Here is a 24387-nt window from a genome sequence, read left to right as displayed (position 1 = left end):
CAAGCATAGATTAATGAGAAAATAATTCTCCAATTTAATTTTGCAATTCCTGCATTATATTCTTAAAATGAAGAATATGTTCTTGATTTACAAATCTACAATGGTAGAAGAGAAAATAGCTGCGTTTTCCAACCATACGAAAAGTGGAACACTTTGAAAATCACATTACTGGCACATGTCAGGCCAAATAATTGAAATGCACATTGCTTTGGAAAAATGCTATATTATTTTAAGACAAAAAGGTTATGGTTAATGTTAAGCTTTTTGGCAACAGTATATAATTTCTTACAATAGCCACAGAACTGCTTACTGCATGTGCAATGTAATACAAAATTGCCCACAACCTTGGTAGAACCCTAAATATTTGGGGTAATTTGTGTTTACAGCAGTGAAGTTGGCAGTTTGCCAAGTTTTCATCGATTTACAATTCACATTTTCAAGAACAAAAGAGAGTACCCCATATGTGATAATACATTTCTTGTGCATGGAGATTCTCGGCCTGAAGCGTGTTCATAAAAAGATCAAATTTAAATCCTTTGGGTTCGATAAAAATTATTCAACAGAGCATTCACCAGTTGTTGACAGCAAATGGCAAGTAATAATTTATGCATTATATTTACATATTTTACAAATTTGCATATTTTTTAAAAATATGAAGAACAGGCAGAATACACTCTATGGGAAAAGCTTTATTTTGCAATGTTTAAATTTAAAAAACTTTTATAGCGCTAAAATTTGAAGTTTCCAGGAAAAGATTAGATTAGTTTTTGGTAGTAGCTAAGATCGACTCAACACATACATGTACATGTATGCTTGAGTCATGAATGTATTGATATGATCAAAGTCACAGTATTATCCATCCCACACTACTTCAGTATTAGAAGAATTATCCATGCAAGTGCAGGCACCTGGTCTTTCTCTCCGAGTATTCAGTCCATGGTCTCACCACCTGACTTCTGAATGGTCTTCTGCCTTTTCCTCAAGCTGGTATACCAGTATAGTCTTACACTTAATTTAGAAATCACTTGGCTTTACTTGGGCTCGAGAATGTCAAAGCGTCCTAAATTTTTTTAAAAATCCCCCCCCCAACAACAACAACAAAATTGGTGGAAAAAAATTGGAGAATCTGGTGATTCTTTTCTGCAGAAAAGCTAGCCTGTTTTGATAACATACCTGTAGTCAGGGGTCCCAGGTTTAACTCTCACCAATGTGGTTTGAAAGCAAGGCACCAGACTAGACCTTAGAACCTGTGCCATGTCAATATCTCGACATCCCACAATGAAGCTATAGGGGTGATCAAAATAGTTCAGCATGGTCACATTTTGATGCATATACAGCATAAGCCTTTCAGAGATAGTGTAGTTGTAGCAAAAAAATGCCCCAACCAAACAGTGCATCCTAAGTGGCCAACAGGAAAACTTGGCATTATACATGTAAGGGGATAAAGTAAAATGACGAGTTAGCGCTCCACAACTGTCTCCTGGAACACAAAATATGTTCCATTTCTAGAAATATTCACATATTGTACATTTCTGTCCAATTTTATGTACGTGTACAATGTTACCGGTATGTCTGTTTTTACATACCAACAATCCCATCGCTGTTTTGTGACTCGCATGTATATCTATATAATTGCAACTACATGTAATTAGTTTGCATCAGCCCCTGAAAGTGAATGGAATAAAACAATGACTCCACAGTTACATCTGCAATTTTCACTGTCAATTTTGTTTTCCATAAGTCTTCCTTTGCTTACACCAAATACCTTATCCAAGAGCCCCGATAACCACTTATCTTCAAAAGGGAGCATTAATGAAATGCACGTCTCATTTGTGGGTAGCCACTGGCAGCAAACTGGGGGATCCAGGGGGCAGTAATTTCCCCCCCCCCCGACCTCCACTATTTAACTGAGAGAAATGACCCTTTGATCAGAACACAATTGAGTTGAGATAAATGGTTTGGCCTATAATAGCTAAAGCCTGATGGTCTTACAACTGAACCATTCCCCCTCCCTTTGAAAAAATGTTCCACCACTGTTGTGGGTAGCTCACTGCAACATGACAATTAACACACAAACATCCTGTGAAAGTCTATACGTGGACAGGTTGAAGAAATAAGTGGTTACGAGTGCCCCTTGGACACCTGTCACATCTTCCCATCTTGTCACGTATAAGAAGTTTCTATGTGGACCATAACTACATACATCATGTACATGTATTTACACCATTTGTACATAATTTACACCAATGCATGTACACGTGCACATACATGTATGTAGCTGTACATTTTATCTTGAAAATACTTTAAGAAATCTGGATAAATAAAGACAGCAATATTTCACATTACGGCAAATGGAGTACAACAACTGGAAGCACCTTTATGTAAAACTAACTTGAAATTATTGATGAAAAAAGGAACTTTAATGCCAGCAATGCCGGCTTAGTGCAGAGCATGCACATTTGCGCTCTTTTACAAGTAGGTGAACTAATTTGAACAAATTATCCTATTATCGATAAACCACACTGTCACATTTATGAGAGAAATCAACTGCCGTTTATAAGAGTAGCACTATTAGAGAAAGTCTTTGTTTCTTGTTTACTAATGAATAGGGGTCTGGATCCCACTGGCCTTGATATCCCGGGTTTTGGTTTACAAGTCCAAACACACAAGAACTTTCTCTTGTTCATATTTTGTATGCACTGTCTAACACTGCAGAAGGTTTATTCTTAGTAAGCAACATGTTCTGACTAAAAAGCTCTCCCATTTAGAGATGGGATAATAGAATTTACAGATGGGTGTATCAGTGCATCGGTTCTGTCTAGTCAAAGTATTTATTAAAGGTATTTGAAGAGCGGATTTTCCAATACTTTACGAGTTGTTTTTTTCCTCTCGTACTTGCAATGAGTCATAGTTTGCCAACCAGTGGATGGGAAAACCATGAGCTTTGACGGAACCTAGTGCGCTTTAAAAAATCAAATGTATGAGATTCTCAACAGCAGGGAGGGTAAAGAGGGTTGATTAGTATCAAATGCTGTCTCCCAAGCTAATGCTTTTTATATGATCCAGTCATTTTAGTGTCAAAATTCAACCTCAGTTCAGGAAACAGCTTCGCTGTTGTCTTCTGTGCCTCATGGGACTTAAATTTTTACAAAGAGCCCAACTTTCACCAAAATATGAATATGGAAATGGATATGGTGCATTTTTTAGACTTCAGTGTTATTTTATTCCCAGGTTTGCTGTTGGTACCTTTGTCTTAAAGAGCAGCACAGCTGAAATCACAACTTTACAAACTACAACAAAATACAACACTGGATTTTGTTGCATCATGCCACATAAACACAAGTCTTGGCATTGTGCAGCTACGAAGTGTATTCTGCCACTTGTGTTGACCGCTAAATTTAACACTGCACTTTGTAGGCAACTTTTGACTACTGTTGATTTCTGCTGTGCTTTATAGGGTTTAACCGAAAAAGTCCACACTGACAGAAATTGAAGTTCCCTGGGAACGGGTAAAGAGCACATATGCAGAGGAAGCTTGTAATTTTATCAACATTTGCAAAGCATGTCTGAGAAGACAGGTGATGTGTTTCTTCAGTTGGGTGTGTTATCTGTGTTTAGTCTGCGGAGGGAGCAAGTAAGGCCGGCTCTGATGGCTGCCTTTGCTGTCGCTTGCCGATGAGTGCTTCCTTTCTCCTCCTGGACTGGTGGTCTGCAAAAAAAAAGCAAAGCGTGGGTCACAGCCTTGTCAGTTTCCTGATGAAGCAGTGTTTGATAGGGCATCAATAGGACACATTGGTTTGGTGATATGATGAGAAGCAACTATGACCAACACCACTGGTAAGAAGATCTTGCCACTGTGTACCAGTACAAACGTCTCCAGTTGAACTACATGTACATGTACAAGGGTTTGTTGTGAAACGTAATGATCCTGGTTCCCTGCTGTATACTGCGATACATGCACATGTGACTACTTGTAATAGGTCAGAACAAAACTTAGGTTCCAACTCGCCTTGACCAAGGCTCTCTACTTATTCCCGAGTGAGCGACCACAGTGAGCGACCACAGTGAGCGACCACAGTGAGCGACCACGGCTATTAACTTTCCTTTGTTTGTTTCCCTTGCACACCAGTACCTCATGCATCCAATCATGTTTATACCAATTCATCCAGAATGATTTGGGGCTCACAAGATGGTCCATGCAGTGGTTGTAGTCCAGTGTCTGGAAGAGGACCTCACTGTGTGACCAAGACAGCATGGTATACGTATGCACATGCAGGCCTGATGTGTGCATGCATGGCCAGTCAAGTGACGTGACAGGCGGGGGTATACCATACATGTACATGTAGCTGGTGAGTGCCATGTGCTTTGCAGTGAGTGTTGGCACAGAAAATGTTAACCACTTCGTGCCGGGCCCATTTATCCATGTTGATTCTGCTGGTTCGGGTGACTTTTCATTTTGTTTGTGTTTTCAAAATTCTTTAACAACTTCCTGCCGCGGACTCCGGAATCGGAGACGTATGTGTGGCGGGGGTCTCCAAACTCAAACAAAGGAAACAGGACCCTGTAACAAAAAAACCGTACTCCGAATAAAAGACCAGGCTGCTGGGCATTACCGACATTTTTCACTCTCAAAAGTGGTGATAATCCAGCCTTGTTTTGAAACCGTACACCAGGGTTTGGGGCATTGAGAGCGAGCGGATTACCACCGGGGACAAAAGCGCTCCACCACCGCAGCGATGAACCACACAGCACCCCTGCACGCTAATCTGGCCCCTATTGAAAAGAGGTCAGCGGTGCACTGAGCCAGGTTCATGAACAAAAGACAGCTATACAACACTGCACAATCTGGGTTCTGTTTACAAGGCTGCAGGCCTGGTTGAAATACTCAGGCGTCAATGAAGGTCACCTGTCAACTTAGAGTAGTGCCTAAAGATTACTTTGTGCGGCTATAAACAACCGTTAAATGAAATGATGAATTTTTGAAGGACTTTGAAAATGGAAAAAATGATAGTCATGCCGGCCCAGCATCATCAAGATTGAAAAATGCCCCGGCATGAAGTGGTTAAAACTTATAACTTTGTTTACTGGATGATTACACCCACATGAATGACTGTCTGGTGGCTACTCTAATCTGACAGACAACATCTATTGATGCTCGTATTTCAGCCAGGCCTGCCGCCTTGTAAAAAGAGTCCAGATTGTGTAGTGTTAGGTCATTTTCTTTTGTTCCTGAAACTGGCATAGTGCGCTACTGACGTCTTTTCAATAGGAGCCAGATTAGCGTGCAGCGGTATTGTATTGCTCATCACTGGAGCGCTTTTGTCCCCGGTGGTAATCCACTTGCGCTGAATGCCACAAACAGTGGTAAAATCTTTCAAAACAATGACGGATTTCTTCTGCTACTGATAACTGAAAAAAATGTTGGCAATTCCCCGCAGCTCAGTCTTTTGTTCCGAGTACAGTCTTTCATTAAATGGCCCAGCTCTTTTGTCCGATTTCGGGCTCCCTGGCTTCGTGTATAAAGCCTATGTGCCCAAAACCGGGTACCCCGGCACGAAGCGGTGAATGGCAGCGGTCATTTGCTTTCTCAGACAAAAAAAAACAGTCTTGGTCAAGACTAGTTCCAAGCAGTTGAATAACGAGCAAATGATCCATTTCAACCCACAGAGACTGGCATGCCAAAGTTATGCCAAACCAAATACAAGTAACAGCAACACGAGTTGAACATGTATATTGGCATGGATAAAAGCAGAAAAGGACAGGGATGGACATTAATGTGCATCTTAAGTAATTCCAACATGAATTGATCAGCCCATGCTCTATGTCAGTTGATTCCAATAAAAAATGTAGTCATGTAATCACATCATCCGCACTGTTTACAGGGCCATGACATCATTAACACCAACGCTGCTGATGGATTGTGGGATTCTAAAGGTCATATTTCCTAATAATCATACATTTATGTGAATTTACATTTAGTTTGGCATATGAACAGAGCGATGTCTAAACCAAAGGCATTCCAGAGCTATTCCAAATGGTTAGGGATACAATACATTGCACCACATGCCAATACCCTGATTATGCCAACATTCATAAGTGACACCCAATACAAGTAGTCACTAAAAAGAAGCAGCTCAGGGAGCCTTGGGAGTACAAGGCACTTTCCGCATGTCATCTCCATCTCCAGATCTTTTGCTTCATTTTGGGCTCCAGAACACACTTCAGTTTCTATGCGGCAGAGGATGGTGTGCAATAGGCCACAGGGTCTAACCCAAAGCACCAGGAATTCTCAAAAATGAGGTCTCAAGTCAAAGCCAAATACGCCGCTGAAATTTGGAAAACCTGCATCTATGTGTCTCGTCCTTTAAAGCCCTGTGAGAAATTTAATCCTCTCCACCAACTGCTAGTTTACATTGGACTTGTTGCCCTGTAGCTGCATGTACCGGTAGCATGTTCACTGGTTTTCCGCAATCTGGATGATTTGGGAAGATTCAGAAGGGTTCCTCGCCAAAAAAAAAATTGAAATACAAAATCAGGCAGTTGACCAGATATTCAGTACCTGTAAATTTTCTTGGGTGGCCTTGGCGATGGAGATCGGCACCGAGGCATTTGTGGTGGCTTGGCCTGTCGATACCGGGAGAACCCCAATGTTCACATTACCTGAAGAAAGCATACATGTCAACAGGGCAAACGATTATGCATTAACTCTGCTAAAAAAAGAAAAGAAAAACAAAAGGCTCGACACTACCCGATACATAGTAGCCTGACTTGGCTGTTGCACATGGCACATTTAAGCAAATACTGACCAGAGGCAAAGCCTCACAAGATAAGAAGACAAAATTATGGAAAGAAATATCTAACAAAATGTTGTGTGTAAATTGTGCAAATGACCCTCAAGTATTAATATTTGAGGCATTTGACTTCATTTTCAAATCGGACAATTGTGTCTTACATGTATCTTTCAAAAATATCACAGTTAAAGCAATTCTACACCTGGGGCCAGTTTACTTCTTAACAATGCCAAAGTTGAATTTATATATTTTTAAACCTGTAATTACCGGTAGGATTTTGTGCTGTTGAATGCAGCTATTTACTAACTTGAACTAATGAAGACCTTCACACATTATTCTGTATTATTAATTCTGATCGTTGTTTCTCTCGAGAATTGTAAATTTACATGTAAATTATCTTTGCAAGGGGCAGACCCTGTACAAGCTTTGGCTTTTCATTTGACCTATGACCTCCACACTATTTAATTTATTTTCATTACCTTATATTATTTAAATTGTGTATGGTATGGGAAATAAATAAACCAAACCAAAAGCAAACCAACCCAAAGATACGCTCAGCACAAAGGGGTTAAATTGTGAAAGAGATCATTAGTAACGTGTTTGGAAGCATTAAAAACTAGGCCAATTTCAGTTGTTTTGAATCTTTTCTGTTCTGTTTTTAAATGTTCTCTGTGTTAATAAACAGGTTTCCACTTTGACATTTTAGTTACATGTACGGTACCGCCATGACACACATAACCTCTTACAGGCTCCAGGCTCTAAGAGATTATTTGTTGCAAATCTGTGTCACTGGAATAGATCACAAAAGCACCCCTAATGTTAACGTTAAATGTAAACCACACCATCCAGGTCATATTTAGTCCAGGGAAGACGAGGGAATCTTACTTCTATCCTGGGATTGATTGCCAGAGGTGGTTGCCTGGTAGGTGGGTAACAAGAGACTCTCAGGGATGGTACCAGGGGAGGTAGCGTAGATGATGCCCTGGGTCGTATGGTACATCACAGAGGATGACGAGGTTGAAGAGGCTGTGGAACAAATGCAAGATGTATACATGTACACACTTCAGATCAAATCTTTCTGTGATCTTCACTCCACAGCTATGCTTTTCTTTGACTAGTTTAAAATGACATTTTCAAGACCTACATGTACATGTAGACTGGTTCTCATCGAGAAAAAATGCTTTCTTAAATTTGAAAAGGTTCTTGAAATTCTACGGGCTTTCTAGCCGAACAGAATTTAGCACTGTTTTTCCTATTATCTAAAGAGAAAATGAAAAAACACAGACATTTTTAATCAATCATCAAGAACAAAATCTGCCAATAAGTGTGCATGTGACTGTATGGTACATGTATATGTACTTAACATAAAGGTTATTCCGCAAAATAATGAGAAGAGAAACTCTGTCATGTACATGTGCACACACTGTACATGTACATGTGCACACACTATACATGTACATGAGAACGCAAAGTGGTTAGTGTACTGCAGACCTACATGTACATGTAGCCTCATATCATGCAGGGCTGTGAGAACACACACTGTACATGTACATGTAGGGTACTAGAAATCTGATTTCACATTATCCAAAGGTCCGAGGACAAGCAGTATACTACACGCCTGGCCTCAACGGAGTACAGTACCGGTAGGTGTCTGGGGAGAGGCAGGGTTTGCACTGATCTGACGTCATTTCATATAGGGGTCTGAGGACACTCACTGTACATGTACATGTAGGGTACTAGAAATCTGATTTCACATTATCCAAAGGTCCGAGGACAAGCAGTATACTACACGCCTGGCCTCAACGGAGTACAGTACCGGTAGGTGTCTGGGGAGAGGCAGGGTTTGCACTGATCTGACGTCATTTCATATAGGGGTCTGAGGACACTCACTGTACATGTACATGTAGGGTACTAGAAATCTGATTTCACATTATCCAAAGGTCCGAGGACAAGCAGTATACTACACGCCTGGCCTCAACGGAGTACAGTACCGGTAGGTGTCTGGGGAGAGGCAGGGTTTGCACTGATCTGACGTCATTTCATACAGGGGTCTGAGGACACTCACTGTACATGTGCATGTAGGGTACTAGAAATCTGATTTCACATTATCCAAAGGTCCGAGGACAAACAGTATACTACAGGCCTGGCCTCAGCGGAGTGCAGTACCGGTAGGTGTCTGGGGAGAGGCAGGGTTTGCACTGATCTGACGTCATTTCATAAAGGGGTCTGAGGACAATCACTGTACATGTGCATGTAGGGTACCAGAAATCTGATTTCACATTATCCAAAGGTCCGAGGACAAGCAGTATACTACAGGCCTGGCCTCAGCGGAGTGCAGTACCGGTAGGTGTCTGGGGAGAGGTAGGGCTTGCACTGATCTGACGTCATTTCATACAGGGGTCTGAGGACACTCACTGCTATGGAGACTTGACCTTTTACATGTACCATATCACAGATGGGTATGAGGACAGGCAGTGTATTAGTGACTTGACCTCAGACTGTATAGGGATCTGAGGACAGAGATTCTGAATTAACATAAACTGCCTTTTCATTGGTGTGATTAGCCCGAGGTTTGAAGTACAGTATGGTACACACACAAATGGACATTTACAATTTACAGTGAGCGTACCCCGACACGTGAGGCTCCACAGACAATAATGCAGTGGCTAGACTCTTAACTACTGATATTTGTGCTGTGTTCAGACTACGGTAGTGACTCACAAAAACCTACCTTGGGAGGGATCATGAGGTGACGCTGTGATCGTCTGACTGGTGGTGGTGGTGGATGGGGACGAGGCAGCTGCTGATGTGACTGTGGGTGAGAGGACTAATGGACTCGTGGGCCCACCTGGCTGCTGTATCCTGCAGGGATTGAAATTTCACAGAGGAGAGTCAGGGAACCATTTTTAGGCTCTGCCGTAAATTCCAGTGGCAGGTCCTTTTCATCAGTTTGGTCCAAACCGAGGTTCTGACTTCAGTGCATGTATTTCATGATACTGACATGCTTTGTAAATATCAACAAGAGCTGCAGTTCGCTCAGTTTCCACACAATTACATGTACATCAATACCTGAGGCTAAATTACCAAGAGTATACACAGAAAACGTCATCCAACTTTAAAAACACTCTGAAATGGGCAGAAGTTTGGATGAGAATCAGATAAAAAAAATGTTCATTAAACCATCATTTCTGTTGAATTCTGTGACCATGATTCCAGTGTACAAATCTCCTTTTGATTTGTAAATTACCATACATGTGTTGGCAAAGACAATGGTAGCACTTGGAAAAGCACTTTCCCAGAAAAAAAATCAACTGACTGGCCTCATACTCGTACACATAGTCTAGATACAGAAAAGAAATGCATTTTGGTAAATTTAATTTGTTGGTTCAGATTTTTACCTGCAGGACTCTTCAAAACACTCCTGAAATATCTATAACATGGGAGCAACAGGTCCCATCTGACACAAAATCTGTTTGTTCGTAGTAAATTTATGCCTTGGAAAGTACAAATGAAATAAGGTTGATTCCTCACCCAAGTTTCTACCCATGATATTTGCCTTGACCAAGCAAGGTATAGTGTATGACCTTTAACAATACTACTCAGGGCACTTGCCTTTTACATCAAGGGATCATTAGCATGTACAGAACATGTAGATCAAAAATCAGTAGATATCATAGTACAGCACATATCCCTCCGGTAGCTACCAAGAGCAGCTGAGATTTGTTTGCTCCTACAATGCATGCCCTAGTCCTGCTCAGGGTGTTTGAGGGTATCAGGTGGAGGGATACCCTTGCAAGACTCTAGAAAAAATAATTACCTGACTAAAAGACAGCCACCAAAAAAATGTGAGTTTTAAGACTTGTCGTACCAGTACATGTACATGTATATACCTGTATTTATGTGCAGCTGAAAATCAGAAGAATCAACCTCAAACTTTCAATCCCAAGAGCATGTTAGAGAAACTCGTACATGAGGCCTAATCAAGCAATACTTTAGGGGTTATTGTAACTGTAGCATATTCTCATTGCACACACATGAATATTCATATTACCAGTATGTTAATTTCAAATGTCAATAGTTTCAAGTAAATGTAACTTCTTCCTTGATAATGTTGTACATTTACATGTACAGGTAATTTGTGATATAATCTGTGAAAAACCTTCACATAGTGTGCTTTGTCATTAGGGTGCATGTATATGCAAACTTTAAATTAATATGGACACGCTTTTGTTTTCAGAGTTACTACATTTATGCATAATTCTAGGTTGTCTACAACATCAATCTACATGTAGGTTGTCTACAATCACGAATTAAGCAGTTTAAAAACAGGGCTGTGTCCAGATCAATTTGAAGCTGGTATGCACCAAAATGACAAAGCTCACCATGTGAAAGGTTTTCGCAAAGCACATCACATTCGGGCTTCCATGGCTTCAACTTATCCACCCTGTCAACCATTTTGAATCAAAGAATACAAAGAGTCAGGTTCTGTTAGATTTTCTGGCCTAGAAAGGCTAAATTTGAATCTAGCTAGGACGTACTCTCACAATGATATATGTAATTCTACCATTTGTGACAAATCCAATCTTCAACATAACCAAATCTTACCTATACAAGAAATGCGGCGGTTGGATTGGCTGATTGGCTGATGGTGACCCTTGACCTTGGCCTTGAGGCAGCTGCAGTACTCCAGCGGGAATAGAGGTCCCAGCAGGCAAGCTGGTGCCTGGGTGCATGAACACAACTCATTCAGATTTGTCTTGATACGAGTCTTTGCAAGCCAGGTTCAAATGACAAATCAATGAAAGAGATGAAACGCATACAATGTACATGTACTGTATACAACGTACCGGTACATACATGTACATGTACGTACTGGTACAGTAACTATCTGAGCGTGGTACCCATTCTGCCTGCCACCAACTCTATTAGTACACAACAGAGGGTATCCCAGAATGGTGCGATGAAGGGTCCAATACTTCGCTTTGTTACGGTAGTTTGTTTAGAGTTTCTCTCTTGAACAGGGTGTTCAATGTATAAATACAAGTACACTACGTACATGTACATGTACATGTACTGTACATACATGACATACATGTACATGTAGGCTCATCGTGTTCAAATTAATCTTGTTCAAATTAATCTTGATTTCACAGCATGTACATGTACATGTAGTTTAATGCTCTGGAAACGACTTTTCATTATGTTACATGACAGGTACATGTACATGTACATAAAACAACATCAAAGTTCAGCAGAGCTGGAATGGAGATGAAGTCAAGTACCCGGTACTTGATAAAAACCTGATATCACTTGGGGCTGAAATACAGCATGTCTGGATTTGTTTCACAGGTGCAAGGCGGGGAAGCACATTTGAGCTGAAAGTGTGCAAATCCACAGGGTCTCAGGGTAGGTGCTGAGTATAAAGTACATGTACATGCATACTATCTACCCTGTACATGTACAGCATGGGATATGCTGTTGAAGTGTTGGTACACGTACTGTGCATGATCTCTCTGTAGCCACCAAGGGAGTACATGTACTTGTTCATGAATACTACTGCCACACAGTCTCGTGCCAATACGGCATGGACCTGGCAAGGTTTGGCCATCCATTCCAAACCCAGGCAGGACTTCAGCATTTTCTACGACAAAAGTGTTCTAGGTCTTTGCAGACTACCGTACATCAGCTCTCATTATACATGTAGGTTACAATGCCTTCATTTTTACCTAATACCAGAACACAGTGTATTAATTATATACTATATGATCTGGGGCTCCAACCATACCCTCACTGACTAAGTTCAAAAACTTCAGGACGGAGCTCTTTGTATTGTTCATAAAATCCTTACACTTTTCAAGCTTGCTTTTCAGCAGCGACACTACATGTTTGACAGTTTCCCAGTGTGTTTTGTACATGTAACAACTACAGTAAGCTGTAAGTTTATAGGACTTCCATTGTGTTGTGCCTGATTATCTTTGCAAGATACTCTTCCCAGTCCAGTCTTGTGTTAGACAAGCCACCCAGGTGATCCCAAGACGAGACTGCATTCCAAAATCTCAATGTTAACTTTTTAAGCCCAGTTTCACTTGCAGCATTCTCATTTTTGAACAATCTTCAGGCAACGCTGTAAAATTATTTGGCACTTGAGCCTTTCTGTGTTCATTTTGAAGAGTTTGTCTTTTACCGTTCAGAATGTTTATTTACAACTCCAGCAACATCATCATTTAAAACCATATTTTTTCTTGCAAGAGTGTGACTAATCAGCCAGGACCAACAGCCACTCAGGAGTATCAAGATCACTACTTGTTTGCCGAATTATTATCCAAGCCGTCCAGGGTGAAGTTATTTTGTACCACTGCTGGGGGTAAGCCATCAGTGGCTGCTGTTAAGAATTGACAGCACTTCATCTCGCACCCTGACTGGCTTATTGTTCACGTACAGTACCTTGTGGCAGTATCGTTGTGAAGCCACCTTGTGAGAGCATATCACTCGCTGACATTCCCAAGGGCTTGCTGGGGCCTGCCGTGGATACGCCACTGGAGCCCGTAGGCAGATAGGTGGTCATGGGATAGGTGTGGCCTGCACCAGAAATGGACAACCCTGGACAATGCAGACAAAAGACAAACGAGTTTGGGGTAACATCAGATTCTGTGTTACACGTGGATGGTTGTGTACGTCTGCAGTACATTTACATGTATATCAATGTTGGTACAATTCTGTGCACATGTCCAACCTCTGTATATTGCCAATGGCGGCTACAAGCATGTAATTTAGGCTTGGGCGGTATTGCCTTTTTCGATGCCACGGTATCCGTGAAAAAAATACCGTGGTACATGTATTTACTAATACCGCGGTATTCATTGCAGAAGGCAATGACGTCATCAAAAAGCAGCGGTGATGAAGACATTCAATGGCAAAACACAAACAAAACTAGGGGCCAGCTTATGCTAGCATAAAGGGGTTTTTAACGTCACAAAACCCCTAAACTTAATAAGTACTATAATTTATCTGTCAATTAATGTCAAATAAATATTATTTACGTGAAAGAATTTCAAAAACCGATGGTGTTTTAAATACCGATTTGTTGCTCCGTGATTCCTATCTGTGTGGTCACCTGCATGCAGGTTAGTTATTGTTAGCTTTGTCGTCATCCATGGCAATTGAAAGTCGTTTGAAAATCCCTGGATCGATGCTTTCACATATATATTTTTTTTTTTAATTTCACATGCACATTAAACATGTTGTCCTATGACAGTGAAGTTTATTATTCTAAACATACATGTATCACGAGGTATTTGATTAATCATAACCGAGAGACTGTTTGATAAACCATGTTGTCCTCAATTTATTCCAGACAAACTGAAATACAAGCAGTGACAAGTGAGGAATCGGATTTTTGCTTCTCTTTTCGTGTGGTTGGAACGAATGTGAGAATAATAAAAAATGGTCACTGATTGCCATGGATGTTGAACAGATGCAGATTTATGGAATCATTTTATCAGTTTATAGTTTATTCCTGGCTTCGGTTAGACAGATTAAAATAATGTTATACTTGTACATGTTGTATATGAAGGACAAAAAGACCCAAAGAGAGCACAAGGCTAGCACAAGCAGCGTTCGCATTTTCTGATGTACAAATAAAAGTCTTCAGAAAATAAAGTCCAGTGCGGACACGGACGACCCACTAATTTTTACTTCCCAAGTCCAGCGTAGGGCTGTGATATGTGCCGGTGAGCAATACAACAAGCACTGCCTACAAGTCATTCCAAACCCGCAAACTCCACCGCAGCGATAGGGAAACTAAACCTTTTGACAGGTGGGTTGGTGGCTGCATGCTGAAGTATCACGTTACGTCTTATCTCTTCACCAAAAGACACAATACAAACGTGATGCTGGATTACTGAAACCACAAAGTATGCAGTCACTGTTGTGGATATAATTGTCTGCTTTCATCTTATGAGGGTTGTGGGAACATTCTGAACAAATAAGCCTGAATTATAACACAGTATTGGAATTCAATACTAAATTAGCTGGTATTCCGGCAGTCATGGATTGTTAGTCAGTAGTGTTCAGTATTAAAAAAAAAAATGCGGCGTTCCGAAATACCGCCCAAGCCAATTGTAATTTCAGGTCATAAAACACTCAAGCAACCTACATCCAATCCTGCAGGTTAACAAAGAAAAGTGAACCAATTAAAATGATGAATACCGTACATGTACATGTAAGTCTTTGTATAGGGTTTTATACCTGTACATGTACTTCAGTATACAAACTGAGCATTGGTGGCTAAATGTAGGTTAATAATACACATACACTGTAGAAGCAAAAAAAAACACAAATTAGGGATGTCAGATCTAATAATTTTAGTGTGAATTCTCAAAAGTTGAACACATGCCAACTTGAGTGAATTTTACAATGTAACCTACTGCTAAGATGTTTCCAACCTCGAATTCACTGCGCTAACATGTACATGTATGCCTTTCCCTTAAGTAGTCAGTGCGTGTGCATGTACAGAGATGCCTGAAGACTGCAACTTTTCCTACCAGCCCAAAACAAATGAAGGAACAATGTCCCTACCAAGGTGACACATAAAGATGGCTACCAAGATGACACACAAAGATGGCAACACAGCTGTCGTAGAGCCATCATGTCTGGTTACCTGACTGTGTTGATGCTACACCTGTAGAAGACACATCGACTCCAGCGCCTGGCACATTGGTGACTGTAAACATCGGTGTTTTGCCCTCTTGCTATCAAGAACAATAACAACAATTTTCTCTTGTTAAAAATGTAACAGAAACTTGCTAAATTTGCTATTTTTGAAGAAGAACTTGGAACTCACTTCATAAAATATACCAGTACAGTATGTCTCTTGCCAAAAATGCACTCTACAAGGCTGGATCTTTCATCAGGCCTCGAAATAGTACTACATGTAGCTCAGCGTACAAAATCCAGCTAAAAATGCTCCGGGCTACCTAAACTTTGTTTTTTGGTTGCCGAATGGGCCAGTGAAAAATTCAGAATAAGCCTATCTGTTAAAACTTAGATCAAAATAAATACATGTATTCAATATAAATCAATATATCAATATAAATATCAGAAAGTAAGCAAAAAGTGGCAGTTTTGCCTAACGTAAGCAACCCAAATGAGGGGAAAGATGGAGCAAAGAGGTGATTTTGTTCCCGACTCCATTACCAATGACTCAAGCGATGTTTAACTAAACATACATGCCTTCTTATTTATAACATCAGCCTTTTATTTTCCGAAATGTCCAATTCTTTATTGGTGAGCTGAAAGCAAATTTTGGGTTTTTTAAATACCGGTATTCTACATGTATATATACGGACTAGTAAAACTCTAAACGGGCTAGTAAATTATCCAGTTAACTAGCCCAGTGGGCTAGCCAGGAAAAAAAGTTAGCGCAAGGCCTGTTCATAATAGTTTCCTGATTCCACATTTCTCACCAATTCAACATGTGTAATGTGAGAAGCAGTCAGAGCACTTAATGCTACCGGTAACTCAGAAACTCCTTTCAATCATCATGTATATTGTACAGTCGTGACAGTGGAACGTCGCTATACTGAACATTCGGCTGTACCGAACATCATCCTTGGCTCCAAATATTTTGTGCAGAAACCTACCAAACATTATGCAGTTGCAAATCAACCGAGATTTGCCACAGCATGCATCAGAGATTGATCCTGAGCGGTAGCTTCATGAGTTTTAGGATAAACTAAGTATCAATTTTGTAACTCAAGATTTAATAAAAAACAAAAATAATTAACAGATACACTGACACTTCTAGAAACCTCAAACGTGAAAGCAACGGCAAAACATCACGAAAACAGCACATAGTACACGTATCACAAGAGGGTGCACTTCAGTTAGACAAGAGAGGGCGCTATTAAACATGGCAATGAAACACTCGGGCAGTTACATGTAATTTCGCTATACCGAACGACCGGTGTACCGAACATTTAGCGTGGACCCCGTCGCGCTCGTTATAGCAACGTTCCACTGTACTGGTACATGTAAATACCGGTGCCATGGATTTGAAGCCTGGTTACTGGTTTTTGCAGGTGCAGGCTCACAACTAAACTACATGTATACATGTACATGAACAAGCTTGTAAGTTGGAACCTAGACATGGTCAATGCCATTCATGCCATTCCAATCTAATAGACATTCTCAGTGCACGATGAATGTTTACAGGTGTGTCTGGTTTAATACATGAAACAGTACATGTAGTGCTTTATTAAGGCTCCAATGTTGCTCATTTGCACTGTACTGGTACATGAATCCAAATTAGGACCGGCATAATGACAATGTTCATAAAGACAGGCTGGCGAGTATATGTATCTTTAGTATTCACTACGAAGGCACTGCTTCACAACCTCGAAGCCATTCCCTCCCACCTTGATTTGAAAAGACGCTTGTTGAGAGAATCAAGTACACATGTACATACAGTTGTACATCCTTTACAGGTATCTGCAAAAGTGAGTGTACCGCAATGAAAGATGTACAGTACAGTACCCTGTATCTTTGACAAGGGGGTGTACATTGGACATGAAACATAATAAAATGTCTATCTGAGTGAGACTTTACATTATCACTTTACATTACCGGTTTTTGTACAATGTACGTACATGTACACCTCAGAACTATTAACAGCAGGCCAAATGCTTTAAATGCTCTCATTTTAAAATCATCAAAATACATCATAAAAGTTAAAACATTTACTGTACCGGTAGGGTTACGATGTACATGTACATGTCTAACCACGGTCTGACATTTCCTTGCACACACATACATGTACACTGTGCATGTACCGGTACATGTACATTTACATGTATGCACACGTGTACACTGGTACATATATACCCCGGTACATGTATGCGTCACATTGGGTAACGAATCTTGTCTAGTTCCGAGGAATGGCATACCAATGACGGTCCGAAGACAACAATGTGCGTCCAGTCCACCTCTGGAATGCTTTCGTCTCATCCATTTAAGGCGACAACCGTCCATACTTGGACAACACATTAGAATATCTGGCATATTTTGTGAATGGTCACCAGCATAAATGGCCAAGGCTCATTAGCATAACCAAAGAAAGCTCTGGAAGTTTTGGGGCTGACTGACTGTTTTTAGCCCTGCCCTGGTCTTCTACCCCGCCAGTTATGCTGCCAATGCCATCCACTGAACATGATTGGCCAGCTGCTTGACGTCAATGGCAACAGTTTGGTCACACTAGAATACCACACATGCCTTGCTCAGCTGGCCAGTTTACACTTGAGGTTGAAACTATTTATAGTACATGACATCATTCTTCTTTGGTTTTCCGGTATGTGCACAGTGGCACATCCTGTGCCCTTGTGGATTACAAAATTCTCAGGGCTTATTGCTCCAGTGCAATTGCCCATGGCTGAAGACTGAAATGGATGACCCCTCTCTGTACAATGGAATGATCCACCTGATGCATGGACCTCGTTCATGCAACATTGTTTAGAAAGTTCAGATTCATTCACAGCAGATGGAAAGTCCTGCATTATTTTTCTTGTACGATACTTCTACACCAACTACTGTGCATACCAATCTCGTAAATAAAGGTATCCTAGCTAATGCATCTTTAAACAACTGCATGCATGTTTGTTTGGACATGTACACTGTAAGTCAGACCTCTCAAAGCTTACAGTACTTAACAAATATTCCTGTGCTTGAAAATACAATGTACATACACAGAACATGTATTATTAACCAAGTTCTTAGGAGCAAAAAGAAAGGTATCAATATACAAAACAAATGTAACCAGCAGTTTCTTTTTGTTTTTAATTCTTTTTTAATTGTCAACAAGTGATTGTCAACTCTAGAACAAATAAACCAAAATTTTAATTGAATGGTTAATAAAGAAAGCAAATGGGCACAGAGTGGTACAGTTTTAAGCCAAAGATGTTGACTAAAAGTAATGTTTCCACAAAAAAGCACTTTATTAACATGCAAATTGAAATTCTGAACCTTTCGAGGACGGGTGATTCAATCGGAAGCTCTGTAGTCTCCCACTACTGACTAGTCCCACTCACTTCCCCTCAATGTGTTTCCTGAACGTAAGGGTTTGTCCAAGGGTGCCGTGTCAGAAATGCTTAAAAGTGGAAACTGACATGTTACCATTTACAGTACATGTACATGTATGTGTCAAACACAAAGTGTGGAGAAACGTTCAACAGGAAATTAAGAAAATGCACAATGGTTGGCAGTACATGTACTGTACATCCTTTGCAAGTATCCAATGAAGACAGCAATGATGAAACAGCATTTTACTACACATGTACAGCACATCTTTGAAAACTTGAAAATACAGGACATTGCCTTAGCAAGAATTCTTAAAAGAATGAACAAAATGCTGATCACAGGGCATGTGTGCACAGTGACAAGCATTGCTGTCATTCCTCCATGGTGACAGCAGTTGACACCCAGAGATCGTCTACCAGTACCGGTAGTTTGAACACTGGTTACTTTGTTATTGAGAAGAAAGACAAACTCATTAGTTTGACAACTATTTAATTGAGACACTCAGTACCAACATTACAGTACCATATGTTGTTCAGAAAGACATGCCATGTGATTGTGCACACCACTAATAATGAGATATTTTTTTAAAAGGAAGCTGATGTAAACGTTGAAAAAATGTATTCAGGGTGTTTAACACACCAGCAATGCTGCAACTTGTCATTATAATCCATAGGATGATGTCATTTGCTGTAGGTGCAATTTTTGTACAGTACCAATATGTGCAATCAACAACGTAAATCGATTTCCTTCTCTAGAATTTCATACCAGGAAGTTTGGCACATACTTAACACGTAACCAAAAATTCCCACAGTTGTGCTACAGGTCGGTACTAGAACATGTATACATGTACATGTTCTACGGGGTGTTTGTATACATGTAGTATGTTTTGAAAGTTACAGGATTTCTACTAAACTGATCTTTTCATTTAACTGAAATTTAGTCACGTCATTACATACATGTTCTAAATACAAGCTTGAACATTCACTGAAGAATGGGTTCAGGGGACAATTTCTTTTGTTAAGCAAATTAGGCCCGAGTTGTGGAGATATTTCTCTGCCCCCGGAATGTTTTCAGTCCCCACAAAATAGGTGAAATATCGTATTTGTCCCCACAACTATGGAACAAGTCCCGGTACGTGTGTACAGTGTACTTGTACATGTACATGTACAAATCTGTGCATTGCACATTGTGTGGTAGTTTCAGACTTTTTGAATGGAACATATATTCCCTGATGTTCACAGACAAGTATAGAAGGCTAAAAACCGTACATGTAAATGTATGTATGGATACTCCCAAGTTTCCCAACCTAAAAATTGTTGGACCATGGTTGGATTACATCCCCACCATCAACATGTGTAGGCTACATGTAATACACATTTTTTTGACACTATACATGTTTACATGTACATGTATCTCCTGGCCATCTTATGTTTAAACTGTGAATGTCCATTTCCAATCCTGACACTCCAGAACATTGGTCTAGTCATTCATCAGTTAGGGCCAACTCTGGACAATGCTTTAGCCAAAGCAGCCAAGCCACATGTGTCACATGCCCTCAAACAAAAACAGGCCCCACAGCTGTGTTGCCACATACATCACCTCCACTGACGGAGAGAGCCTGCTGCCAAGTACTTTCCATATATGGAAGTGTTTTACCCTTTAAGAAAGGGCTGGGCACGTGCCAGCTTCCTGGGGCACCTACACAGGAGGCAGGGCCCAGGAATCTTATATGGAATGTCAGCATCTAAACACGGCAGGTCAGGAGGGTGAGATGGCCCTTATATGGCAGATGGCAACCCCATGAACTTTCTGAATGGAGTCTCTATATACATGGACACATGTACGTGTAGTAAACTGTGAGGCAATCCAACACAATGCTGTAGACCCTTGTCTTGCTGTTATTCCAGTTTACATCTGAATCATACAATGGCACAGCATACAATTTGTCAAATGTGCATGCATTTTTCAGGTGCAACACAAGTCTTTACTTGGATAACTGTAATCAGAACGATATTTACAAATCTGCATCTTTAAACTTTTGTTGAGAACAATATTCTTAAAGGCAACATACTTATGGAAACAACAATAAATTTCTAATTGAAATGTCATGAGTCAATAAGAAACCCTGAAACTTTTGGTTTTTTTGCTGTTTCTTGTTTGGTTTTGATGGTGCTTTGTTTTTTATCATGTTGAGTGTACATTGTAGCATGTGCTGGACCAAACACTCCATAACATGTACATGTATGGGGATGACACAGGCTGTTTGTGGATTTAATATGACTTCAGAAGGGATCAGTCCAGCATCCCTGTGTCTCTAGTATTCAGTAGGTTCCCCGCAGCTTGAATTCTATGGAAACGACATCTACTGTACATATCAGTTTTTGTAAGATTGACAAACCTTGGCTAGTTCCTCCTCAGACACCTGATAGGTCAGCTCTGTTTCCTCAAAGCCCGTAGCACTCATCCTCTGATCGGGATTGTGGCTGTGGTGCGTGGTGGCTGGGTCGGGGGAATTCAGGCAGGTCTGGATCAGCGCCTTGCCGCTCTCGCTGGTTATCATGGGCTGCAGTTTGCGTGTGGCAAATGTGTATACATGGCCTGTTTCGCTGGCAACCAAAAGCATGACCTGGGTGCCAGTCAGCGTTGACAACTCGTAAGCCTAAAATGAGCAATCAGAGGGAATGATGCTAGCCGATACTACATGTACATGTTCACTTGATCACTTTTGGGGCAGTCAGCAGGCACAATGTACACGTACCGGTACATGTACACATTATGTGCAACATACATGGTATTGCTCCTGGCTACTGATTCTGGCATGTACCGGTACATACATGTGTAAGTGCCTGCGTATACATGTTATCCATGCAAGCATGCCTTTGATTTACCACAACCTACATATTTTCCATCTTACACACGTTTTTCCTCCTCTCTTAAGACTCACCCACATACAGAAACGTGTACATTCCTTATTTCTCTTCTTAGCTTGCATTATGTACATGTACATGCATACATGTACATATCCTGGTAACTCTGCCACAAAGCAGAAAAACCACAAAAACTTAAGCACAAAGGATAAACATCCTCTCTTATTTCCAATCTGTATTTACATGTACATTACTAAGTTTTGCATCAATTTTCCCATATACACGTATCTTTTAGAAATCAACAGTTCAAAATTTAAATGGTGTATTCCTTGTATGTAGTAGGCCTATAGTATTAGAAAAAAGTTTTATAAAAAAATGTTTGAACGGTACAGGAAGTTCCATTCTTGAATGTAGGCTAAGTCTACATGTAGTTGACCATATTAATAATTGTACAGGTCATGCGGGTACATGTACTTAATCTCTGTATCACACATCATGGAGAAATGAAAAAGTATGTGTCCTTGAAATAAAATAAAACCGACAAAGTCTAGCCTTTCGCTGTTACCCCCTCCCCAGAAAAATACGGTCACAGATTAAAAATGAACTTGGGTCTCTGGGCAATGCTGGGCCCTAGGTTGATCATGTTGATCATTGATTGACAACTGACATGACTGATTGAACACAACTTTCACACTTTGCCCACCACTCTGAAATTGAAAAGGTTTTATAATACCTTTTTCATGATCCCCGTCTTTCTCTTGCTGAATGTAGTGTATCTTCGGAGCTTGTTTTCAATAAATTCCATCTTAATCTTGACCCTTCCTTTGGTCTTTTTGGACTTCTTTGCGCTCGGGCTACCAGCATCGCTGTCGTCGTCCGACAAGTCGTCGTGCTCTGCCTCGTCAATCTCAAGCTGGGGGTTAAACTGTGTGAATCCACCCCCTTCCATCTCAGACCCAGGCCGCTTGTCCCCGTTGACAAAGCCTGACACACTTGGTCCATTATTTGGCAGGCTATGTTGAGCCAGGTAGTTTACGGTATTCATTGCTCCTTCTGCGGAACTCTGTGCTCCTCTTTTCATGCTCAAAATTGTTTTGAGAATTCCCGGGAATATCCGCTGCCCAAATGTAGATTTCTTCTGTCTTAAAAAGGTAATGCCGAAGCACGCTCTAAGGTGAACGTTCGCATAACAAAATAGATTACCTAGTGATATCATAATCCATTAGTAGCCTATCACCCAGACACATTGTTTAAAATATCCCTTTCTGTATATTACCTGATACATTCATGAAACGTTTGGAAATTATTTCATTTCATGACTGTATTTTTTAACCATAGATTATGAATGGCGAATCAATTTTAAATGCCACATTTAGTGAGTAGGTCCCATTTGCTGTAAAGGAAGTGAATTCCCCAAATATGGCCGCGCCCGTATTCTGGGCTGTATCATTCTGTTATAGAGGGGGTGTTGAAAACGCATAGCGAGGGTGACAGAGTTTTTGCATACGGGGCGCTGCGGCGGTCCGGTACACGGTCGGGGAATGTCCAAGTTGACCAGAAGCTCCCGATATGACTGCTGCAGTTCACGGATACATCTCGAAGAGAGAATTTAGATTTAGTGTTCTAACTGTAGAAATCTAATTGTTCAAGGTGGAAGCTTTAGAATCATTAAGTCAGTTGTAAGGGATATGTTTCCTGTTTGCTCCCAACCGAAACCAAAACATTTACAATTAAAATCGCCTGCAGTAGCACTGCACTGGCGAAACATTGACTGTGGATTAGCAACAAGGCATTTTTCTTGTTTATTGTAGTCTATTTAAATTCACGGGTTCTTACCTTGAACTTTTATGTTTAATGCTAAATGTAATATTATAAAAACAGTTCTGGTGAAATATGGGATAGGGGAGGAATAAAAGGACTTTCTTCTTCTGACCCCTGTGCTGACACTTTAACCCCAATAAGGTTCATTAAAGTTAAGCTGTTAATGACTTACAACTTTACAACCCAAGACGTGTATTCAGTGTGATTGTCACATGATGAATTATTTACCCACTCTGTGCTGAATAAAGCACTTTCATCAGATTTCACGCACTCTGAATATATCAAACTATAATAATGCATTATAATTAAAGCTAGTATTGCTCTTTACGACTCGGACAAGGCCGCTAACGTTAAAGTGTATAAGTTCAGACCCCCCTCATTTTGTCTGTTTTTACTTTTGTTTAATACCGCAATTTATCATTTAAGATTGAACAGCTTCCTTTGGTACGAATTTCTAGCTACAGCCCTAAAAATGCTCATTTTCGAGTAATTTCGATATAAATGTTAAACTCTGGATTTCTGTCAGTAAATTACCTGTTTTAAACCGATTCCACGCAAGTTTTCCAAAAGTAATATCTGTGATTTTAAAAATTTCTTCTCTGTTCTTATTTTTCCAAAAGCTGAACTTAAGACGAAATTCGGAATTGAACACAGACTTTTGATGAAACTTGAAGTTGGGATCAATCCTTGCCGTGCAAAAGGCAAATATTGCTTGAAAACACCGTTGAGCATTCCATCCGAGATTCCTGAACCATTTGTAACTACTTCACAATCCAGTCTCATCATCAAGAATTAAAAATGCCGCATTTGTGGAATAGTACAACTGCAGTATAACTGCA

General features: G+C 40.4%; 1 protein-coding gene across 1 annotated transcript; it reads right to left on the bottom strand.

Moving 5' to 3' along the window:
- Window positions 1-10: 10 nt before the first annotated feature.
- Window positions 11-22894, bottom strand: srf (serum response factor). Its single transcript, XM_022237492.2, has 9 exons — window positions 22461-22894; window positions 21259-21519; window positions 15451-15541; window positions 13236-13391; window positions 11397-11514; window positions 9523-9653; window positions 7677-7817; window positions 6560-6660; window positions 11-3709 (listed from the first exon to the last, which is right to left on the bottom strand). The coding sequence occupies exons 1-9, from the start codon at window positions 22806-22808 to the stop codon at window positions 3605-3607; spliced, it is 1452 nt and encodes a 483-aa protein (XP_022093184.1). The 5' UTR covers window positions 22809-22894; the 3' UTR covers window positions 11-3604.
- Between the last annotated feature and the right edge of the window lie 1493 nt (window positions 22895-24387).

This window comes from Acanthaster planci, linkage group LG01, assembly GCF_054643075.1.
Source record: "Acanthaster planci isolate LZ-2023a linkage group LG01, COTS_SCS, whole genome shotgun sequence".
NCBI classification, from domain to species: Eukaryota; Metazoa; Echinodermata; class Asteroidea; order Valvatida; family Acanthasteridae; genus Acanthaster; species Acanthaster planci.
The sequence above is the reverse complement of the archived record's forward strand: the minus strand, read 5'-3'. Positions and strand labels throughout refer to the sequence as shown.